The sequence below is a fragment of the Anthonomus grandis genome, chromosome 1 (assembly GCF_022605725.1).
Source record: "Anthonomus grandis grandis chromosome 1, icAntGran1.3, whole genome shotgun sequence".
In the NCBI taxonomy this organism is placed as follows: Eukaryota; Metazoa; Arthropoda; class Insecta; order Coleoptera; family Curculionidae; genus Anthonomus; species Anthonomus grandis.
This window is the reverse complement of record NC_065546.1, coordinates 15,656,571-15,681,915: the sequence shown is the minus strand read 5'-3', so window position 1 is coordinate 15,681,915 and position 25,345 is coordinate 15,656,571. Positions and strand designations below refer to the sequence as shown.

At 33.0% G+C, this 25,345-nt stretch overlaps 1 protein-coding gene across 1 annotated transcript in view; it reads right to left on the bottom strand.

Annotated features, from left to right (window-relative positions):
• The window catches only part of LOC126744971 (uncharacterized), a 320,592-nt gene that overhangs the window by 42,073 nt on the left and 253,174 nt on the right, over window positions 1–25,345 (bottom strand). Inside the window, 1 exon segment of the mRNA XM_050452602.1 lies at window positions 10,044–10,102. Within this exon segment, the coding sequence (XP_050308559.1) occupies window positions 10,044–10,102 (59 nt within the window).

Below are 25,345 nucleotides of genomic sequence, written 5' to 3'. Positions count from 1 at the left end.
CAGTACAAGGGGGGTATTTCATAAAAATCATGATAAATATTTTTTACATAACATTTTGCAGTAAAATTTAGCTGCAACATATAGTTTAATGTTTTCTTTAAGCAATTAATGCAACGCAACGTTTTTAAGAATATAAATATGCGTTAAAAAAAATATTAATAATCAGTTTTAAAAAAAAAAACAGTGATTGACTTATAAAAGACCAGTTAAAAGTACTGTGATATTATATATTTTGAAAATATACTACAAAAGCTTCATTTAAACATAACTGAAATACAAACATTTATGCACATGCATACAATGACATGCATTGGCCTTGATATATTATTTTATTTTAAAATAAAATTTCCTATTTGAATGTCTCCGTTAGAAACTTGGCAAAATGATTTGTTTGGATCTTCAAAGGGGTCTACATCATCCGAACTATTTCCACTCTCTATCCATTCTTCTTCCTCACCAGAACTCTCTTCTTGTGGCTTCTCTTTCTTCTTTAAAAGTTTTTGTCCCCTTTTAAATTTCCTTTTTTCTCTTTTTTCTATTTTCTTTATTCTCTTGTTTTCTTTTTTGGCGTGATACCTTTGCCATGCGTCAGAGGTGACAACAGATGGAATTTTTTCCTTCATTTTCCTTTTTTTTGTTTGAGGTTTTGGGTCGGCTCAAAATAACTTAAGATAAGATGTGCTTGGCTGATCATCAGTTATTTTTGTTAAAGTGCAAAGATCTTCGGCAACAGAAGCAGGAGCAAGATTAGTGGGAGAATGACTAAATCGATTATCTGCAAGTGAGGCCATGGCCCCTTTTTCATTTGTTACTTCTGCATGTTTCTAGTGTCCAATTTTTCCAAATTTCGAATAAATGCTTATCTTCCACTGGACCAACCCAAGAATGTTGGTTTAAAAAGTTCCTGAATGTAGTTAGCTTTTCTTGGTCAATCCTGCTCTTCAAAATTTTCAAGGTAAACAGGGACTTATCTTTTGTAGCATTTAAAGCCATAGCAGCTACAGGGATGCCACTTGAATCGTCATTTTTGGCAGAAATTTTTCTAAAATGTACATTGTAAACATTAAAGGGGCATAAACCTGAAGATTTAAAACCATTTTGAATCGTTTCTGGTTTAATGTGTTCCAGGACCTTTTTAAACACACCTCCAAAGTGCATCTTCTGAAGCCTATTGCCAAAGTTCTCCATCCTCTCCATCCTCTCCATCTCATAATGTGCAAACCAAACGATCTTGACAGGAATGGAAACTTATATCCCTTTTTCTACTAAATGTGGATCAAACAACAAGCAATGGTTCAACCCGAATTGCAAAAAGGCAGTAAACACTTAAAACGCAGCATATCGCAAATGGCGTCAACATCCTTCCATCGAAAATCGGAGGAACTTTTTAGCCTCCAGAAATAGCTGCAAGCGAATTATTGATGAACGCAAAGATAGTCACAACAACAGGATCAAAAACAAACTGCTAAGCTGCCCAAATGGAACAAGATCTTTCTGGTCGGTATCGAAAGCCGTTAGTCAAGGATTTGCTAAGTCGGCCTTGCCACCCCTAACAGCAGATTATGGTTTTATCGCGGTAACAGCAAGGGAAAAAGCCAACTTATTGGGTAAACTCTTCGCGTCGAATTCTACTCTGCACTCGCAAGGCAAAACACCGCCATATTTGCCAAGGGTGAATTCATCGATGGGAGAAATTTCGTTTCCCCAACGAATTATAAATAAAATTCTTAAAAGCGTAGACACCAACAAAGCTACTGGACCCGATGGAGTTCCAGCCCTAATACTAAAATGTTGTGCAGACGAATTGACTCCTCCCTTATATAGACTGTTCACGGCATCGTTTAAGCAGGGCCAATTTCCAACAAGCTGGAAAACTGCTCGAGTGCAAGCTGTACCCAAAAAGGGTAAGAAGACGATGCCCTCCAACTACCGCCCGATTGCACTAGTTCCAGTAATATCGAAGATTATGGAGAAAGCAGTCAATCAACAACTGTTAAGATATCTGGAATCATCTGGACTAGTCAGCGATCATCAATACGGCTTCCCAAAGCTTAGATCCACCGGCGATCTTCTTTATTCTCTCGTTTTCTTTTTTGGCGTGATACCTTCGCCATGCGTCAGAGGTAACAACAGATGGAATTTTTTCCTTCATTTTCCTTTTTTTTGCCACACACTTGTGGACGGAGGCCATGGAGAAGCACGGCGAGTCCCGCTCAGTCGCTCTTGACATTTCCAATGCATTTGACAGAGTGTGGTATGAGGCACTACTAATCAAGCTCTCTTCAATCGGCATACAAACTTCAATATTAAATTGGATCAAAAGTTTTCTTGAACAATGAACAATCCAAGTAGCCGTCGATGGATACCTCTCCGACAAATTTAACACTAATGCTGGAGTCCCTCAAGGATGCATTCTATCCCTCACCCTTTTCTTGGTATATATCAACGATTTGCTAGGAACCACTGTCACTCCAATCTACAGCTTTGCGGACGATAGCACACTTATTTCCACATTTAAGTCCGCCAAACCAACGACAACCGCAAGCTCTCAGAATCTTAGGCAGCAACAAGTAGCTTCAACCAACAACGATATTAGAGCAATCTTGGAGTGGAGCGATAAAAATTTGGTCAATTTTAACGCTAGAAAAATGCAGGCTGCAGTATTTACGATGAAGACTAACCTTGGTGGCCCGGAGCTGGTTATGGCAGGGAAAACATTGCCAATGAAATCATTTTTACATCTTCTAGGAGTCGAAGTCACCAACAGTATGTCCTGGCATGACCACGTTGCCGAAATCGCCAGGGCAGCTTCCAAAAAACTCGGAGTGCTTTTCAAAACGAAAAAAACTGTATACACCAGAACAGCTGCTGACTCTTTATAAGGCTCAAATACGCCCTTCCCTCGAGTATTGCTCGCATGTCTGGAGCTCTGCACTAGTTTAAAGCTGCTAGATTCTATACCAAAGAGAGCTATTCGTCTTATCGACAAACCAGAACTGACAAAGAGTCTTGATAGTCTGGACCACAGGAGAAAGGTGGCTGATCTCTGTTTATTCTACCATTATTATCACGGTAAGTGCTCTTCTGAGCTGGCAGGCCTGATTCCACCCAGGGCTGTTCCGGCAAGAAGGACGCGTCTAGCAGTTGCGGCTCATCAACATCGAGTCCACCTGCCTACCCCAAGGACGTCGCTGTATCGGGACTCATTTATCTGGAGAACATCTTCTTTGTGGAACAGGCTCTCACCTCACATATTTCCCGACGCATACAACCTACAGCGATTCAAGATAAATGCCCACAAATATCTTCGCGCAAGCACCACTCCAAGAGTGACATAGGACTTTCCTCTTGTGCTTGTGTTTACCATTAAAAAAAAACCAATAGGGATTCCTCATGCTTGCTAAGTATTGTTGAGGGCCCCATGGTACAAACAACTTCAGACTTTCCTTGAATCTTATGAAGTAGGGTTGCCGTGGAACATGGTGGTTTCGAGCAGCCACTGCAACTGGTACACCATTTCTTACTTCCGCCTTAAGTTGTCATTTGGTATAATTTCTTCTAGACGACATCTCTGAAAAAGCAGAAGGACTTAAATATATTTAGTTTTGGTTCATCCAAATATTGTCCTCATTAAACCAGTAATTGAAACTTGTGTCAATTACTGGTTTCCCTACTTTGTTTGAAAAAAATGAAATATTGGTAACATTGTCTTGATACGTATTTCACACTCCAAATGTGATTGGTCAAAAGTATTAAAAACCAATAGTTGACAGTTGTGTCAATAACTGGTAGAAGAAATAGTCCTTGAAACCAGTTATTCACACCTCCATTTTCTTGTAAACAAATAAATATGGGGAGATTTTTTAATTCATTTTATCTACTTTTAACTTTTTAAACAAAAATAAACCACAGAAAATAACAATACATACTAATGCTAAATTTTTAAAATGGGTCACAAAAATTTACTTACCTTATTTTTTACACTAAGGAGTACAAAAAACACCAAAAATTTGGAACACGGGTTTACAACATGAACTGACCTGACAAAATTACTGACCAGAAAATTCTGGAAATATGTTCAGGGTTGCCAGATTTATAGAGGATTGCATAGATTTCACATTTAATATGAAATTCAAATGCGTTTTCTTATTTTAGGGAAAATTGTAAAATGGTGTCAATGATTGGTGAAATGTCAATAACTGGGCTATCTTTTGTTTAAACGCATAATATGCAGAATTGTGCATTTGTCCCAATATATTTATGCTCGTCTAATATCAATATACGTTAAATTTTTCCTTAATTTTAATTTAATTAAAGTTTATAATCTTACCTTTCTATCCCCATATGTATAAATCTGTCATTACTAACAAAATTGTTTAAATAGGACTAGAACCATATTTATACTTTTCTAAAAACCTTTCCGTAAGATTAATTGTCTGACAAATCTCCATCGTTATTAAAAAATCAACGAATATATATCTACATACAAAATACATTAATAAAACTAAAATTTTTAAGTCAACCAAGTTTATTACTTTCTATTTCTATACGTGCTGCACAATGTGTGGTCAATTGACAGATGATATTAATAATAAATATTAAAATCGCATGCATGTTTTTAAATTAATTTAAATTTAAATTGTTCGCCGGCCACTCGTTCTATAAACGTGTTATAAACATGTGCGTAGGCTCTATGTTAATTTTGGCCAAATAATTACAGTTTTATTCTATATTATTGTGGAAAGTTTTTTTACAAAAAAAAATGAGAAAGTAAAGTTATAAAAGTGTCTGAATAAGATTCTGCTAATAATCTGAGTAATTACTATGAGTATGTAATAAAAACTTTTATTTTCTCTCTTTGATAAAACAAGAGTTTGCTGGTTTTATTACAAGATGCTCTCTTAATTGGGAGATCGGATTGTACCATTAAAATTAATTGATACATAAACACCAATTTATACGAAGGAATATGTCATAATTAGAGTATATTGTAATAATTGAAAGTGAGAAATAGCGTTCAGTTCCCTTTTTTGGGGTTTCAAAAGAAACTTATCGTTCGGATGAATTAAATGCAATTTTAAACAAGAAAATTTAAATTTAGGTTAAATTTGAAAGAAAAAATAATTTTTTCTTAAAAAAAGAGAATCTGATTTAGTTCTAGTAGTTTTGCTTAATATTTGGAATGATAGTTTCAGTTCAAATATTTATTATTTTAGTATAAAATAATTTGATCTGCGGAAATTATAAGACTCAACTTTAAGAAGAGTTTTGATTGAGGTAAAAATAGGGCTATGAGAGGAAACCTTTAGTATTAAAAATGAATAAGCAAAGTTAACTAAAAGAAAAAAAATCTATATTAAAATATTCGATTAGATTTAGTATAATAATATTTTCAGCATTATTGTTGTTTAAAAAAAATATATTGTTACGTAATAATAATTGAGAATTTGATTGGGAAATTTAATTTTTTTAAGAATTTAATTAAGAATTAGATGCAGCAAAATCGAAAATGATCGTTGAAATCAATAATAAGCTTGGTTTCTATAGCATAATTAGACAGCGAGGTTCTTTTCCTTTAATACCCAGGATATGTTTTATAATAGTTACGGTCATTTTTATTCAAATCGTCAAATGATATTCAAATCAAAACACTACTCAATGGTAAGTAATGTTTCATTTAATATAGTTAATGATAAATAACCTATAAAAATTAAAATCTGTGTTTGCATAATGAAAATGAAAGCGTTATTCTAATTAAAAATAAAATAAAATCAACTCTGATAAAAAGATAATAAAAATTCAGAAATAAAATTCTAATAAACAAACTTAACAACATATCATTTTTTAAATAAAAGGATCAAATAAACCACGTTCTTTCCCTAAACAAGAACTTAACCTATCGTAAAAGCTATTTCGCACCTCCAAAAGAGTTTCAGGTAAAATGGAATTGGCGCCTTCGACAATTTTATTTCGCAACTCCTCTAAACTTGTTGGCCTACTAAATTCATGCCTGTAAATGGTCTGCTTAAGGTAACCCCACAGATAAAAGTCATTTGGAGACAAATCTGGAGATCTAGGAAGCCATTTAATATCGCAAGTCCCACTAATAAGGCGGTTAGGAAAAGTATTTGTTAAAAATTCTTTTATCCTAGCCGCGATTTGAATAGCAGGAAGAACTTGGTTTTGCAGCAACTCAAGGTACTTTTGGGCGTTTAAAGTGCCATCAATAAAAAATGGCCCTAAAACATTGTCGCCCAAAATACCTGCCCAAACATTCAATTTCTAAGGATACTGGGTACGAATCTGAAAACTTCTGTGCTCGTTTTCCTAAGACCAATAACGAACAAAAGAAGGATTGTGTTTGCTATGTAATGGAAAAAAAGATTCATCAGAAAACAAAATATTTTTAAAAAAATGTTCGTTTAAATTTGCCTTTTTCATCATGGTTTCACAAAATTCCATTCTTTGCCACTGGTCTTCAGGAAATTTCCTGAGTTTTTGAATACTTGAAACATTTGTACCCATATTTCTTCCAGATACGAGCAACAGTTTTATTGCTCATTTCCAGTTCCTCTCCAACACTTCTAGTGGACCGTGTCGAATCAAGTTCTAGGATACTGCAAACCATTTCTTCCCACCGTTCTATATCCTGGACCTTATTAAAAAATACAACATAATTAAATCGATAGCCTTAAGATCAACGCTATCATATCGATATCCTTAAAAAAGCATATGAGATTTTTTTTCTCGCTCGTTTTATCTTGCTGGATAAGCCAACAGTCTTGTCCAGATATTTGAACCTATAGAGCATGAATATTATTCACTGCCTGATGACATAACCTACCAGTTTCTTCCTCCTGCCGATGGCAGTCCAAGTTATCAATGGTTGGTAGTATTACCGAGGGTTTGGAGATTTCGTGGTGCCAGTGCCAGTGTCCAATTAAACAACTTGTCATAGCTTTATTTCACATCTCTTTAGGCGCAGTAATGACCAGGTAAAACACGCAGAGCTTGCTATATCTTTAGCCTGCGGTATACAAAGTATTTTAGTCTATCCCCAGAGTATCTTGCTATGGAGCGACAGTTACAGATTTGGCTAGGGTGATTTTAGGTTCTCTCGCCAAGCCCTTGATAGCGTGTTTACTGTCCGAGTAGATTAACTTTGTATTTTAACATAACGAATACTTCAGCCTAAAATACAATAATCAATAGTGCTTTCTCAGTAAGTAGGTCCTGCTGTTTATTAATGTAGACTGAGCCCTGCTAGTCCTTTCTGCCTACCATTTAGGTCACGATTCTTTTACTGTCGCAGATGCCATATTTAATTACTCCTTATCAGAAACATAGCCTATTCCTGTGTTTTCATTAACCTATAGTCAAGAACATGTTAGCATGTACGGCAGTATTCATGGCCCTAAATTTTATCCCATGGTCCAGTGGCTAGCATTTGAGTTAGATGAGTAGGTCCGGTGAAAAAGTTAAGAAGACCGACCCTAATAGATTTTTAAGCGAATTCGTTATTTTTTAGGGATACTAGTTAGTTAAAAATTCTTCCTTAAACTTACCTAATATTTTAGTGTAATTTTAAGTTGTCTTTTAATCCCTTAAAGAAAATATAGGTAGTTTATCGTGAGGATTAGACCTTTGTCTCGACTATTCTAAGGCTTAATTTCATTATGAATTTCAAAAATATTTTAAGAATTAAATCATGACATTTTTAAAAGGTAGTATTTTTAGCACATAGTTTAGTTCACTGACACAAGAAAGGCTGGTTGCTCAGTTTTGTACCTCTGATCTTTTTAACAAAAGAGAAGGACTTCCAAAGTACCATTAGAGTAATACATAATTTTACTCCTAGTAAATTCCTATATAGGTGGGTAACACCAGCTTTTATCAGTTTTTACAGTTTTTGTCACATCTTGATGTTGCAGCTTAACTTGATACTGTAAGACGTTAGTTTATTTTACTGATTCTATTTTATCTAGTTTTTGTCGACCATCAAAAATGAATAAAAAAAAAACAACGATAACCGATGGGAATATTTATAATTCGACGTTAATTTTACTCAAAAACAGTCGCGCAGCAGTGCCCACTTGTTCTCCCGTAACTTTTCTCTAGTGTTGTGGTTAGTGCCTTTATTGAACTATCAAACTTGTCAAATTACAAAGGTGAGAGTTTTCGCTGAGCAATGTTTTACCTTATGTTTTTCACATTATTTTAATCATTATCAGTATAAATAAAGTAATACTTAAATGCGCATCCTTCCGTACTGTGTAAGTGTAGTGCCCTGATACCTTGGTACGTAAAACAACGCTAGCTAGTGTAAGTAGGTGCTTGGCACTAGTGCAACCCAGAGTGTTGTGGCACCTGGGATTATTTTGTATACTGTGTAATTGGCCATTACATCAGTGTGTTGTTTTGTGGAGTGCACTATCTCATCAACTCGACTTCTAATGCTAAACATCAGGTTTTGTTCTGCCTGGATTGGAGAACAACTCTTTAGCAAGGTGTACTAATGTCTATAATTTGAAGGATGTTAGTCTTATTGATAGTTTTATGGTATTACGTACAGGTGCTATAAGCCTGAAATGGACTTATGTAAACGTATTTTACTTTTATTTAACAATCACAATAACTAGGGTAAAATATTTGCTCATAGGTTCCTTTTACTTTTTAGGTATGTAGTATCATCTCATATCAATGATCTCGAATTCTGACGTAAGCAATACATTTATCATTCTGTCTTTTTACACGTTCCAAATATACACCACAAGTTACTGTTAGTGTATTTATCGTTTTGCTACTGTTTACAAGTTTATTGTTGTAATACATCCTGACAAGATGCTGTACATATATTAAAATCAAATAAAAATAACTGGAAGTAAAATAATACGCCCTCTCAAGAATTTAGGCCCTGACAATAATTATGTAATTATTTTTACATGTTGGATATTATAGTATTGTTTTTTAAACCTGAATGATCTTTCTTTGATCATTTCTTTGCCTGATTGAAAAGTTGCAACCTAAGCCTTTTTACTCAAGAGTATCAGTATTCCAATACCTTGTGATCATGTCCTTTGATAAAACTAATTTCTACCATATTTTTTAAATATGCTTCCGTGAGGGTGCGGTGACATTATTATACGAGGTCAGATGTGAGCTATAGTCAAGATTGGTGCTGTTTTTCTGCCATTTATGTAGAATTACATAGTTTTATCAGCAATTTTGTAACTGGCTATCTATACGCGAGTCTAAAGAATATTTAATATGACATCAAAAGAGTGATATTCAGCTTTAGAATATTGGAATATATGCCGCAATCTAATTTTCTTATTATTTCTTCTGTTACCTAATACATCTGTGCAGACCTAAATTCCATCTATCTTACTAATGGTATGAATATCCATTGCTTTTTGTCTTATCACACTTCGAATGTTTCCAATTACACCACGAAAATCCGAAATAAGAGAGAGTTTGTCCTCTGAGGTTTTCTGCCCTATATTTTCTTTTATATATTACTTTTTGCGACAGAAAGCAACAATTATAATATATATTTAGTTATATCATTAAATTCTGGAGTGTGCACATATATGTGTGTACATTTAATATTTTGGTTTTTATTTTTGTTATTCTTTCTTACTCTACTAAAAAATCTTTAGATAATCATCCCGTTTTTAAAAACTTGAAGTAAAAATCGAGCAACTGTACTTGTATTTATTTTAATGTAATAAAAACTTTGTTTAATAGCATGTTATAAAGGTATAAATGCCAATATAATTTTTTTCTCTTAAGTAACCCATAGGCTAAGCATTGTCACACCATTTCACGTGTATCTAGGTACAATTAAAGTCAACTAAACAACAATAATCCAAAGTGAAAGGTCTAATGCAAGGCATGTATACAAAATTAAATATGTAATTATTGTAATAAATGTTATAAATAAAGGATGCAGTGTCTACCCGGTGTTGTGTAAAGGCCACCGTATAATGTTATTATTATTGGATTTTAGAAATTATTAAATAAGCAGGAAATCGTGAACTTACCTATTATGGTGTGGACTCTCACGGAGAGTTGAGTGCGAAGAACTATCGAATTTTTCTTGCTGTAACAAAAAAAAGAAAATATCTAAGTACATATTAATTTAATAGTCTAAAATATATACACATTATTATAAAATACAAATAGTGTAAATATTATCAAGATATTATTTTCCTTAATCTAAGAGATATAATTCTTCTCCTAATCAGACTGGATTTTTAGGATAGGTTAATGGAAATATAAAAGTGAAAAGCTAAAATTGTAGGCACCTTCAAACTATATTTCATTTGGATCCAGAACATTTATACATACTCAGAATTTTATTACAAAAAAGCAATAGTATGTGTCCTCTAGATATTTAAAGTCTTGTATGTTGAAATGACGGGACACGAAATTATTTTTCCGCCTATTTATTAAATGATGGTTTATAAATTGGGTAATGCAGTTTAAATAATTAAAAGTGAGATTCTCTCCTTGCATGTTTGCTCGTATAACTCAAAATACTACAAAAAAGGACCCTATTTATTAATACTAAGGATTATCTCAAGTTTCTGTGTAATTTTTTTAAAATTTATTTCTATGATCTTATTTCTTTAGTTAAGATTCATATCTAAATAGAGGTGAACAATTTTTTGTAAAAAATGTATATTTTATTACGAACTTGAGGCACATTTTCTATTTGGTACCTAACAATATAAAATTATTTAAATACCCTTTTAAATCAACAACTTTTGCATAGAATTTAATAGTATATCTATATCGATTATACCTTTTTACAAAAAAAATGGTAAATTTACAAAACTGATAAAAAGTGTTTTTTAATTTTAAAAGTTTAACTTAATTAAGCTCCCTTAATCCAACATGCAAATATTTTAACTATAATTTTTAAAAATAACGGGTATTTATAAAAATAAAAAAATGTCCGCTTTATTTAAACATTTACTACTTAAAGTAAACATTTATCGGGCTAATATAATGCAAAATAAAATGGTATTTCTTGTGCAAAAATATATTTTTATGCTAAATCTTGTTTCATAGTTAGGCAGTCTTTTAAATAAAATACATATGCAATTTTAATATGCAAATTTATTTAAGAAAACTTATATTAAAACTATACAGTAGGGTATAAAGGACTTAAAAAAAGGACTGAAAAAAAAAGGACAAAAAAATATTGTAAAAATTGAAGTAACTTAACAGACTGCATATTTTTTTTACGAAACACGGGCTTATACTGAATTTAAATATAAACAAGGAACTAAAATTCAAATTGAAGAAAGAAAAATAGAGGATCTTAAAAAACACATCTGTATAACAACAGATTTTTTACAAAATTAAATTTTTACAAGGTAAACGCATCCTTTTTAAATATTAACTAAAGTCTTAAGAATTACCGCTTTTAGGTCAAACATGTGATTATGTAATATTTATTTTTCTAAAATAATATTACTAAAACTTAAATAAATAATGTAGAATATTAAACAAAATTTGTAAAAGTCAGATAACTTATCCTTTATAAACTTAGTAAGAAAAAATTAAAAAATTATTAGAAAAAATCTATAGAACAAAAAGCAATTGATTATCATATTCATACACCGTATATATAAAAAGAGATAAAAAAATAGCAATATGCCAAAATGCTAAAGATTTTCCTTATCTTCTTTAAAAACAAATAATACAACTTTTTTATATACCTAACTTTTCTTAACTCGTTAAATATTTTATTAAATTTTAAATTTCAGATGACATTTGTGTATTTTAAAAAAATCCAATCCGACTATGATTAATTACTGATTATTATTTAACAAAACATGAATGTCATAAGGCTTATAAAATAAGCTGCTTTTTTAAAGATAAATAGAGTTTAATGTTATGAGCCACATGCCTAATATAATCTTATTTCTTCTAAGATAATTATAATTAGATATGCTGAAATGATTTTAAAATGACGATGCACCATATTTAACTTTATGTTTAGATATTGTTAAAAAATGTTTAGGTCAGTATATCCACATATATACCTTTGAAATTTATAACATTAAAATAGCCTTTTTTGCAATATTTTTTATGAGGTCTTTTACCAATATTCCTACGGTGGACTATTCTCCTTTATAACAAAAAAACCATATATTACGTGAGCACATCATCCTATAAAACACACAAAGCATACAAATTAACTTATTACATTTTAAATTACAAAAAATCCTTATTAGGCAACTGATTATTTTAGTTTGCATCCACCAAATGCATACAAAATATCTATTTTCATACTAAAGAAAGTTGCTTCTATTGTCATATACTTTGTATGCAATGCAACAACTTTCCCGGTATGAAGTACCTCTATTATTCCATCACGAACTGATATCAGTACAAACTCTTTTGAAATAAAATAGCTGTGTAAGGAAGACACGTTTTTTTAAGCCGGCAGTTTTAAATTTCCTACACCTGCTAAAATAGGATAGCATTAGTCATATTATATTACACCCACAGGAATATCAGTCATGAGATAATTGAATTGATACACAAAAAAATTTAAACTTTCTTTGTTAAAAATTGCCAACTACTAATATTGTCATATGCTAATATCGTAGTATTAAGAAGAAATAAATGTAAATTTGTAGTCTGTTTATCTCTTAAATTTAAATTAATTTCATTACAGAGTAAGAAATTGGACATTTTGCTGAAAAATAAGTAAGCTGTTTTTTCCTAGCTGTAATACTATTCCCCATATTTTGCAGACCCTACTGATAAAAGGAACATTGCACTGCATGCACATACATATATCAAAGCCCATTCTATGAAATTTTTGAAATTGCTTGCTTTTGCATTGAAAAAAATATTACTTATTTTAAAAGCAAACTCTCGATATAATATATAAATTACGTTACAGCAAAAATATGCTCTTAAATAGCCTATCCCTCTCCAAAGTATTAAGAATGTGATAAATGGAAAATGCGTTTTTAAATGCCACTCTAACGTATAATAATTTAGAAGATTTTAGAAGATGCATATATTCTGCACAAAAAACCACCGTATTAACGTAGTATCTATTAAAACTACTTTTTTTGTACCCAAAATAACGAAACTTAAAAAGTAAAACTTAAAAAAATTAATAGAAAAAAAATTGTTTAAAGATCTTTTTTTAAGCTATTTTCAGTTAAATTCATGTTTATTTTCTAGTTGTTAGTTCTCACAGTATTACTGAATCTAAGGTCTTGAAGTCCCAGTTTCTCAGGTATTTTGTGTAACTTTCTTAGCATCTTTTAGCATTCTTTTAGCAACAATTTGGTCAATGCTACTTAAACTACTCTTCTTTTTTAGAAATTTTTATATTAATTTTTTGGTAAAAGGTGTATTATATGTATTGAATTTTTTTGTTAATTTTTATTTTAGTTTCTTGTGGCCACATGGTCTAGGTCTTATTTATTTTGAATTTTTTTGAAATTAATAGGTATTTTTTTATGCATAACTTATCTATATATGATGGCACACTTATGCAAAAGGTTGCTTTTATTTTATTTTTACATATTTTCTATACATATATTCTCACAACTAAGGTTATACAACAAGGTTATATAAGCTTATGTCTTTTATAATTGCAGAAAATTAAAATTAAATAAAGATTCTCATATAAAACTTACAAAACAAAAATTAAACGCCTTGAAAGCCAAATGTATTAAATCGCCTAGTAATTTTATCAGATTTTTTTGATTTACAAGAAAAATTTTAACCAAAATACTATAGAAAATGCGAGACATAGAGAAAAGTCGCCTAATATGGGGTAGTTCAATTTTGAGCTAGAACTAGTTGCGACATCTATTATCTGCATTACGTACCAACCACGAAGATGCGCCAGGAGCGCTTATTCCCTTATTGAAGCAAAGACGTAGTTTGTTTTGACGTTTAAGGTTAAAATAAGTTTGTTTGAAAAATAAAGTTTTTTTGCCGGTTGTAGATTTGGATATTTTAAGCGACTTAAAGGTAAGTTTTAAAACTTTTAATAATACTATTCTTTATTACATTTTGCGTAGTTTATGAAAATGAATATGATTTTTAAAAAAACATCTTAATTTTTGTGAAAAGTCGCCCCTTCCAAAAATCTAATTTGCTCCTAATATGGAGTACTTATCAATTCCTAATTTGGGGTACCCCATATTAGAAGATAATTATTTACTTTTTGATTAATACCAAATATTTTATTTTAGATACCTAAAAAAAGGAAATTTTGGGACAAGCAGCAAATGATTTCAGCAATTTTAGCAGTCAGACAAGGTTAGATGGGTTACAAAAAGAGTGCGAGAACCCACGATGTGCCCCAAACAACCTTGGAAAGGTACGTAAAAATGGAAGGCAATCCTGAAGATATTGTGAATTTTTCTCTGGGACGCAAAATTGTCTTTTCACAAGAAATGGAATCGCTGCTCGCAAAGCACTGCTTAGAAATGGAAAGACATTTTTTTGGTATTACACAAAAAGATGTGTGCAGATTGGCATATAGCTTATGCAAAGCTAATAATATAAAAAATCCATTTAGCTTAGCCAAAGAATCTGCTGGGAAGAAATGGTTTGTCAGCTTTCTGTCAAGGCACAAAAAATTATGATTACGAACTCCTCAAGGAATATCATATGCACGAATTAAATCCTTTACTAGAGAAAATGTTGCAGCATTTTTTGATTTGTATGAGCCACTTCCTGGAAAAATAAATCATAATCCAGCCAGAATTTTTAACTGCGATGAAACTGGCCTCGCCATAGTGCAACACAAGCACGTTAAAGTCGTGGGAAAAAAAGGAAAAAAACAAATCGGTGCTATTACCACCGCTGAGCGTGGGTCTTTGTTAAACACAAATATGTGTTTTAGTACAACAGGAGTATACATACCGCCCTTTATAATTTTTCCACGAAAAAACATGAAAATGGAGCTTATGAATGGCACTCCTCCAGGATCAAAATATGCGTGCCATATATCTGGCAGGATCCAACAAGAAATATTTGTGAAATGGCTTTGCCATTTTATAATTCTGACAAAGCCTAGCTCTGATGATCCAGTAGTTTTAATACTTGACGGTCATTATCCCACACAAAAAATGTGGAGGTCATAACTGTGTCGCGAGAAAATTATGTTCACATAAGTTGCCTTCCACCACATTCAACTCCTCGGATGCAACCATTGGACGTTGCTTTTATGTCTCCGCTTAAAACGTACTACACACAGGAAATTACAAACTGGCTAAGGTTTAATCCCGGACGTGTAGTAACAGGCTATCAGATAGGGGAACTTTTTGGGACAGCCTACATAAAAGCGGCCACCAGGAACACGCCCATCAACGGCTTTAGAAAAACTGGAATGTTCCCTCCTGACAGAAACATATTTAAAGAACATGAATTTGTGGCAGAAGTGCAGGATGTGTCTGGCGAAGAACTAGTAGAAGCAGAAACAGTTCAGGAAGAAAATATAGAAATAGAAACAATAGAGGATGAATTAGATAACAACGAGCCAAAAGAAAAAAGCCCTGAGAGACGGATTACCCCAGAGAGACAGATTACTGCTTTGAAACAGGTTACTCCTGCAAATCTAATGCCTGTTCCAACTACTTCTAAAGATATTATTAAAAAAAAGAGTATAAGAAGTGGTAAAGCTGAGATTATAACTAGCACGCCCTACAAAGAAGAATTGGAAAGCAGCATGGACAAAAGAAAATTACCTTCAAATTCGGGCACTAAAAGAAAAATTGGTTATTTAAAACCAAACCAACAGAAAAAAAATAAATTGTCAGTGGCTATACAAAAACGACAAAATGGGAAATCAGTATCCTGCTGTTCTTCTTCTTCAGACTCGGCTCCTGAACCGGAATATCAAGATTCAGATGACAAGGTAGAAAACTTTGAGGAAGATGCTATTTGTATATTTTGCGAAAGTCCATTTTCTAAAGATGTCAGAGGCGAGGAATGGGTGAAGAACTATATTTGTGACTTTTGCGTTACAAAATAGATTTGTTTTGTCTTTTTGGTTGCATGTAACTTTTAGGTATTTACTTTAAATGCAAGACATAGAGGAAAGTCGCCTAATATGGGAATAGTCCCTAATATGGGGTAGTTCAATTTTGAGCTAGAACTAGTTGCGACATCTATTATCTGCATTACGTACCAACCACGAAGATGCGCCAGAAGCGCTTATTCCCTTATTGAAGCAAAGACGTAGTTTGTTTTGACGTTTAAGGTTAAAATAAGTTTGTTTGAAAAATAAAGTTTTTTTGCCGGTTGTAGATTTGGATATTTTAAGCGACTTAAAGGAAAGTTTTAAAACTTTTAATAATACTATTCTTTATTACATTTTGCGTAGTTTATGAAAATAAATATGATTTTTAAAAAAAAAACATCTTAATTTTTGTGAAAAGTCGCCCCTTTCAAAAATCTAATTTGCTCCTAATATGGGGTACCTATCAATTCCTAATTTGGGGTACCCCATATTAGGAGATAATTATTTACTTTTTGATTAATACCAAATATTTTATTTTAGATACCTAAAAAAAGGAAAGTTTGGGACAAGCAGCAAATGATTTCGGCAATTTTAGCTGTCAGACAAGGTCAGATGGGTTACAAAAAGAGTGCGAGAACCTACGATGTGCCCCAAACAACCTTGGAAAGGTACGTAAAAATGGAAGGCAATCCTGAAGATATTGTGAATTCTTCTCTAGGACGCAAAATTGTCCTTTCACAAGAAATGGAATCGCTGCTCGCAAAGCACTGCCTAGAAATGGAAAGAAAATTTTTTGGTATTACACAAAAAGATGTGTGCAGATTGGCATATAGCTTATGCAAAGCTAATAATATAAAAAATCCATTTAGCGTAGCCAAAGAATCTGCTGGGAAGAAATGGTTTGCCAGATTTCTCTCAAGGCACAAAGAATTATCATTACGAACTCCTCAAGGAATATCATATGCACGAATTAAATCCTTTACTAGAGAAAATGTTGCAGCATTTTTTGATTTGTATGAGCCACTTCTTGAAAAAATAAATCATAATCCAGCCAGAATTTTTAACTGCGATGAAACTGGCCTCACCATAGTGCAACACAAGCACGTTAAAGTCGTGGGAAAAAAAGGAAAAAAACAAATCGGTGCTATTACTTCCGCTGAGCGTGGGTCTTTGTTAACCACAAATATGTGTTTTAGTGCAACAGGAGTATACTAACCGCTCTTTATAATTTTCCCACGAAAAAACATGAAAATGGAGCTTATGAATGGCACTCCTCCAGGATCAAAATATGCGTGCCATATATCTGGCAGGATCCAACAAGAAATATTTGTGAAATGGCTTTGCCATTTTATAATTCTGACAAAGCCTAGCTCTGATGATCCAGTAGTTTTAATACTTGACGGTCATTATCCCACACAAAAAATGTGGAGGTCATAACTGTGTCGCGAGAAAATTATGTTCACATAAGTTGCCTTCCACCACATTCAACTCCTCGGATGCAACCATTGGACGTTGCTTTTATGTCTCCGCTTAAAACGTACTACACACAGGAAATTACAAACTGGCTAAGGTTTAATCCCGGACGTGTAGTAACAGGCTATCAGATAGGGGAACTTTTTGGGACAGCCTACATAAAAGCGGCCACCAGGAACACGCCCATCAACGGCTTTAGAAAAACTGGAATGTTCCCTCCTGACAGAAACATATTTAAAGAACATGAATTTGTGGCAGAAGTGCAGGATGTGTCTGGCGAAGAACTAGTAGAAGCAGAAACAGTTCAGGAAGAAAATATAGAAATAGAAACAATAGAGGATGAATTAGATAACAACGAGCCAAAAGAAAAAAGCCCTGAGAGACGGATTACCCCAGAGAGACAGATTACTGCTTTGAAACAGGTTACTCCTGCAAATCTAATGCCTGTTCCAACTACTTCTAAAGATATTATTAAAAAAAAGAGTATAAGAAGTGGTAAAGCTGAGATTATAACTAGCACGCCCTACAAAGAAGAATTGGAAAGCAGCATGGACAAAAGAAAATTACCTTCAAATTCGGGCACTAAAAGAAAAATTGGTTATTTAAAACCAAACCAACAGAAAAAAAATAAATTGTCAGTGGCTATACAAAAACGACAAAATGGGAAATCAGTATCCTGCTGTTCTTCTTCTTCAGACTCGGCTCCTGAACCGGAATATCAAGATTCAGATGACAAGGTAGAAAACTTTGAGGAAGATGCTATTTGTATATTTTGCGAAAGTCCATTTTCTAAAGATGTCAGAGGCGAGGAATGGGTGAAGAACTATATTTGTGACTTTTGCGTTACAAAATAGATTTGTTTTGTCTTTTTGGTTGCATGTAACTTTTAGGTATTTACTTTAAATGCAAGACATAGAGGAAAGTCGCCTAATATGGGAATAGTCCCTAATATGGGGTAGTTCAATTTTGAGCTAGAACTAGTTGCGACATCTATTATCTGCATTACGTACCAACCACGAAGATGCGCCAGAAGCGCTTATTCCCTTATTGAAGCAAAGACGTAGTTTGTTTTGACGTTTAAGGTTAAAATAAGTTTGTTTGAAAAATAAAGTTTTTTTGCCGGTTGTAGATTTGGATATTTTAAGCGACTTAAAGGAAAGTTTTAAAACTTTTAATAATACTATTCTTTATTACATTTTGCGTAGTTTATGAAAATAAATATGATTTTTAAAAAAAAAACATCTTAATTTTTGTGAAAAGTCGCCCCTTTCAAAAATCTAATTTGCTCCTAATATGGGGTACCTATCAATTCCTAATTTGGGGTACCCCATATTAGGAGATAATTATTTACTTTTTGATTAATACCAAATATTTTATTTTAGATACCTAAAAAAAGGAAAGTTTGGGACAAGCAGCAAATGATTTCGGCAATTTTAGCTGTCAGACAAGGTCAGATGGGTTACAAAAAGAGTGCGAGAACCTACGATGTGCCCCAAACAACCTTGGAAAGGTACGTAAAAATGGAAGGCAATCCTGAAGATATTGTGAATTCTTCTCTAGGACGCAAAATTGTCCTTTCACAAGAAATGGAATCGCTGCTCGCAAAGCACTGCCTAGAAATGGAAAGAAAATTTTTTGGTATTACACAAAAAGATGTGTGCAGATTGGCATATAGCTTATGCAAAGCTAATAATATAAAAAATCCATTTAGCGTAGCCAAAGAATCTGCTGGGAAGAAATGGTTTGCCAGATTTCTCTCAAGGCACAAAGAATTATCATTACGAACTCCTCAAGGAATATCATATGCACGAATTAAATCCTTTACTAGAGAAAATGTTGCAGCATTTTTTGATTTGTATGAGCCACTTCTTGAAAAAATAAATCATAATCCAGCCAGAATTTTTAACTGCGATGAAACTGGCCTCACCATAGTGCAACACAAGCACGTTAAAGTCGTGGGAAAAAAAGGAAAAAAACAAATCGGTGCTATTACTTCCGCTGAGCGTGGGTCTTTGTTAACCACAAATATGTGTTTTAGTGCAACAGGAGTATACTAACCGCTCTTTATAATTTTCCCACGAAAAAACATGAAAATGGAGCTCATGAATGGCACTCCTCCAGGATCAATATATGCATGGCTGGATCCAACAAGAAATATTTGTGGAATGGCTTCGCCATTTTATTAATCTGACAAAGCCTAGCTCTGATGATCCAGTGGTTTTAATACTTGACGGCCATTATTCCCACACAAAAAATTTGGAGGTCATAACTGTGGCGCGATGTTCACATAAGATGCCTTCCACCACATTCAACTCATCGGATGCAACCATTGGACGTTGCTTTTATGTCTCTGCTTAAAACGTACAGTATCAGATAGGGGAACTTTTTGGGACAGCCTACATAAAAGCCCAGGGCCACCAGGGACACGGCCATCAACGGCTTTAGAAAAAAAATTTAAAGAACATGACTTTGTGGCAGAAGTGCAGGATATGTCTGGTGAAGAAGTAGTAGAAGCAGAAACAGTTCAGGAAGAAAATATAGAAATAGAAACAATAGAGGATGAATTAGATAACAACGAGCCAAAAGAAAAAAGCCCTGAGAGACGGATTACCCCAGAGAGACAGATTACTGCTTTGAAACAGGTTACTCCTGCAAATTTAATGCCTGTTCCAACTACTTCTAAAGATATTATTAAAAAAAAGAATACAAGAAGTGGTAAAGCTGCGGTTATAACTAGCACGCCCTACAAAGAAGAATTGGAAAGCAGCATGGACAAAAGAAAATTTCCTTCAACTTCGGGCACTAAAAGAAAAATTGGTTATTTAAAACCAAACCAACAGAAAAAAAAATAAATTGTCAGTGGCTAAACAAAAACGAAAACATGGGAAATCAATATAATCAGTATAAACAGGGAAATTCTTTAGACTCGGCTCCTGAACCGGAATATCAAGATTCAGATGACGAGGTAGAAAACTTTGAGGAGGAGGCTATTTGTATATTTTGCGAAAGTCCATTTTCTGAAGATGTCAGAGGCGAGGAATGGGTGAAGTGCCAAGGCTGCTTCAAGTGGGCTCACGTTGAGTGTGCCGGTTGTGAAAGAAGCCACTATATTTGTGACTTTTGCGTTACAAAATAGATTTGTTTTATCTTTTTGGTTGCATGTAACTTTTAGGTATTTACTTTAATAAATAATACGTGTTATTTTTTTAGTTTTTTTTAATAAATAATATATTTTGGTTATTTTTAGTTTCTACATATTAAGTTGGGTACCCCATATTACGAACTTGGTGTACCCCATATTAGGATACCATGCCTCCTAATATGGAGTGGTGCAACTTTTTTTTAATGTTGCATGTTTTCTTCTGCATTTAATTTTTAACATCTTTCCTTTTATCAAATCCTTAAATAGTGTAAAATGAATCGTAAAATATGGAAGTAGTGTTTAAAATTAACTTTTTTTTTATAACAGTGTATAAAAGTTTGAAAGTGTTTTATAAAAGTACCCCATATTAGGAGACTTTCCTCTACTATTTTCTTAAATCGTGAGAGGCCAGATAGGAAATAAATATTTGGCGCTTTAAGTAATTGAAATTTTCGTTAAAAAGTACAAATAGGAAAAATGTTAAATAAAGCATTTTACAAATTGATAACAATGAAACGTGAGAAACAAAATTAAAAAAATGATGATATTAATATTAAAAATTTAATATTATGCTGAAATATTGAAATCTTACTTTTATTTTAAGGGAATAGTTCTCTTACCTTTAAGTTCTAGATTTTCAATGGAGTGATATTTTTAGACCATCTTCAAATTTCTTAAATTATTGAACTGATTTTTTTTTTTATAAATTATTTATTAATAATTAACTAATATCTTTTGCTTTACAGCTCGTTAGCCCCTATTGCTATAGTGTGTTAACTGAAATAATATATTTCAATACATAATGCAATTTTTTGAAACTTTTGCATTTCCTGGAAAAACATTTATTTTTTTCTCAAGCTTAGTAACCTTTAACTATAATCTTAATGGAACGCAACGTACTTTTGCCTATCAAATTTTTTTTACACTTCTTTTAATTTATAAAACTATATCCTATAAGAAGCAACCAAAATATAAAAATAGGACCAATGCCATATATGCAAATAATATTAATTTTTTGACATCCTTGACCGAGACCGTGAAATTAAGAAAGGAGGACAAGACAAAAGCACGGATAAATTTTCAAGAACAATGCCAAAATCATGATTATTAAATTATCTAAAATTATCCCACAAGAAAACAATACGCCCGTATAGAACTTCTCTATTTTTTGACCGTATTTGGCGGAATGATAAGTTAGCGGTTTGTAAATTACCTCGCAAGGCGTGGGAATACCTTTTCCTTGTTGTTTTTAGTTGCACTGATATAGCTACGTCCGTTTTTTATTTTAATTTATATTAATGATCATAAAACCACAAGAACCATAATTTGGATAAATTGAAAAAACTATAGCAGTATGTTTTGCAGATAATAGTTTATTGAGTAACAAAATTGTGGTATAAGTGAACAAAAACCAGATAAATTTCAATAATTAAAGTCGTATTTAAGGAATAGTAACTATAACTTCTGGGCTTAACTGACAATTAGCACTAATGATGGCTTATACACCAAAAGCGCTCTGCTAAGCTTTAAAAATAAAATTGCTCTGAATACATCTGGTTTGATTAATTTGTATTGTCCTTCGAGCAACACAGCCCCTTTTCTCTTCTAAGTAAGAAATAGTTTACATTAAAAGCCATCTAGGTTTCCATACACTTCAATAAAAAATAATGTAATTTAAAATAGAACATTCTTAAATTTATAAAAAATCAGTTGTTAGAGGCAACCAAATACCAAAAATTTTCAGTATTGAGATCCATTTAACATAAAAAGTATATTATTTTTGAATGAATGCGAGTCGTTAAATTATGACATCTTACGATAAAATGGTACAAAGCGATGGTAAGATTCCATTAGCATTAATTTAAAACCTTGATTATAAAAATTATCTGAGAAAATCAAAAAATAGAATAAATAAATATTATCGTCAATTTAAAAAAAAATAAATATTTATATTAATTATACCTGCAGAAGTAACAAACCGGTCCCAGTTGACCATTTTCGCCCAGTGCCACCAATAACTCGCTCTCCCTGTGGGCAACACTCCTGCACGTCACTCCTCCCCCGGTATTAAAAACATCATCGATCGCCTCCAAATCCTCCTCGGAGGAACTAAGAGTGAACGAATGCTCTCCCGAGTCGGTATCGCTCAACGGGTCGGAATTCGATTCGAGCGAATTCGCGCGTTTCGACGAGGCCGACGACGTTTCGGCACAACTTAACAAAACACCATCAGTAAGGAACATCCGGAAGGAGGAGGAGCGTTTTTCCAAAGAGTTCAGCCATTGGAAAACTGATTCCTTGTGGAAGTTCTTGTGGAACTCGATGTAGTCTTCTTCGTCTTCGAGGTCGAAGAAGGTGTCAAGTAGTTTGTCATTTGACATATTTAGATAAAGTTTTCTCGTTGGTTGTCATTAGGTGAACTATTTTTAAATACGTAAAAAAGAATTGTGTTTTGTTGGTATTTTATGTTTTAATTATGATAAATATAAATAATTAATATCAAAAGCGATAAAGTTCCTTTAGAAAATATACAGATAATTTATTATTCAAATGGAAGAATGAAGTATTCTAAGAAGTTTCAATGTATTCCGCCCATTATATGATTCAGCTCGCACATTTTTAACCGTCCCTCGCTTTTCCGTACTTAGTGAATGGCAATAACGTAATATGTTATCAGGAAATTTGACTGGGTACGTATAAGAATGTCTATAAGAAGAGTTCTGTACGTTTTTCGCATATAAATATCTTTGAAAATTATCTCTTTGTTGGTTCCCATGAAGACCATATGTTTTAAATTGTTATTTTTTATGATTTAAATGCTTGCTTGGTTAATCTTCATATTGGCTTAAATGTTCAAAGAAAAGATCGTTTTGAATACAAACAAGAATTAATAAGCAACTTATTAATGATATAATGAGATAAAAAGGTAGTGGAGTAAGGGGTATAATTGTTTTCACATTAGTAATTACATTTATTAAATGTAATAAAACAAATATAGAAACTAAGAAAAAAAGAGGGTTAAACAGGTTTACTGTAAATTAAAGTAAGGCGAAATCTCTAAAAAGAAATAGCAAATAAAAAAGATTTTTTTAAAGAGAATTTCTGTTACTGCGCTCTTCCACTGATCTTAGAAATTTACTTATGCTGAAAAGTAATTTTCGGTAATCTTGAGATAAAACATTTAAAAAATAGATTTTTAAGCTTTCTCGACTAAATTAAATAGCGTCAAATTTCTATCCAATTGTATTACATATTTTATTACCTTGCCTAAAAGGTAGACAGTAAGTATCAAAATAAAAGTTAAAAATTATGTATATATAAAAGGACTTTACTAAAGGTGAATATAGAGATCGAGATATAATTACTCACTTATTCATTATCATTTTTTTAAAACTAGAAATGACTCTGATGACTCTAAAACTATTTGGAAAGGTAACTTCTTTATGCAAAACTTAAGGAAGGTAAAAAAGCTAAGTAATGTTGCTTCAAAAAGTTGTTTTTGGAACATCCAACATCTGTTAAATTATGATTTTTTTTTCAGAAGCTAATACAGGAATTGAATGGGGATTCAGACTTGGAGATACAGGGTGTTTCAGAGCTATGGGATCAAACTTCTAGTGGTTGTTCAGTGCAACAGTAGAATCCATTTGAGTATAGGAACCCATGTCCGGAAATGTGTCACTACGCCACTACGGCCCTAAGACGCGTTTAAATTTAGCAAAAATATTAACTACCTAAATAGGGGCACCTCTGGCAATCCAACGGTGCCCAAACCGCTGAGCCAAATACTCGCGTATTTGTACAGCAAAGTGAGCCGGCGCTCCATCATGCTGAAACCACATTTGCTGTCTAACGTTTAGTGGAACATTTTCAAGGAGTTGTAGGAGAACTTCCTCCAAGAAACGCAGACAAATAGGTCCTGTTAACCGTTCCGGTAGAAGGTATGGCCCACTTAAATAATCATCAACAATGCCTGCCCATACGTTGACAGACCAACGATTCTGATGTTTTTTTGGAAAAATTGCATGAGGATTTACTTCGTCCTAAACAGGGCTATTCCTACTATTAAAAATATCGTTTCTTGTGAAAGAGGCTTCATCGGTCCACAAAACATATCATAAAAAATTTGGTTGTGCAATGATGTGATCCAGAAGCCATCGACAAAATTAAACTCTAGGATGATAATCGGCTGCAGTCATACCTTGAACTTTCTGGAAGTGGTAAGGATGGAGTTGTTGCTCGTGTAGTACCCGCCAGACAGAAGCGTTACTCGTATTCATATTCTTAGCGACGTCACGTGTGCTATTTGATGGTTCATCGGCAACTCGCTGAAGCATCTTTTCTTCAAATTCGACCGTTCTTACGGTTCGAGCTACACCAGTATGATGCATCTTGGTCTTAAACATGCCTGTCTCAACGATCCGCCGATGAACCGCAATAAACTTTTTGTATCCAGGATGCTGTCGTTCGGGATAACGTTCATGATACAACTGCGATGCTGCTCGTGCATTGCAGTTTGTTGCTCCGTATGCCAAATGCATATCCGCCAATTCTTGATTGGTAAAGTTTTCCATTAGCAATAAATGTTTAAAAATTGTAAGCTATAAAATTTTTTAAACATGACATTGAGAATGAAGTATGTTGATTTTAAGCAATTGTTGTTATGTTATCATGTACAAAAGGTGAAAATAAATGCAGTAGATCCTATTTAGGTA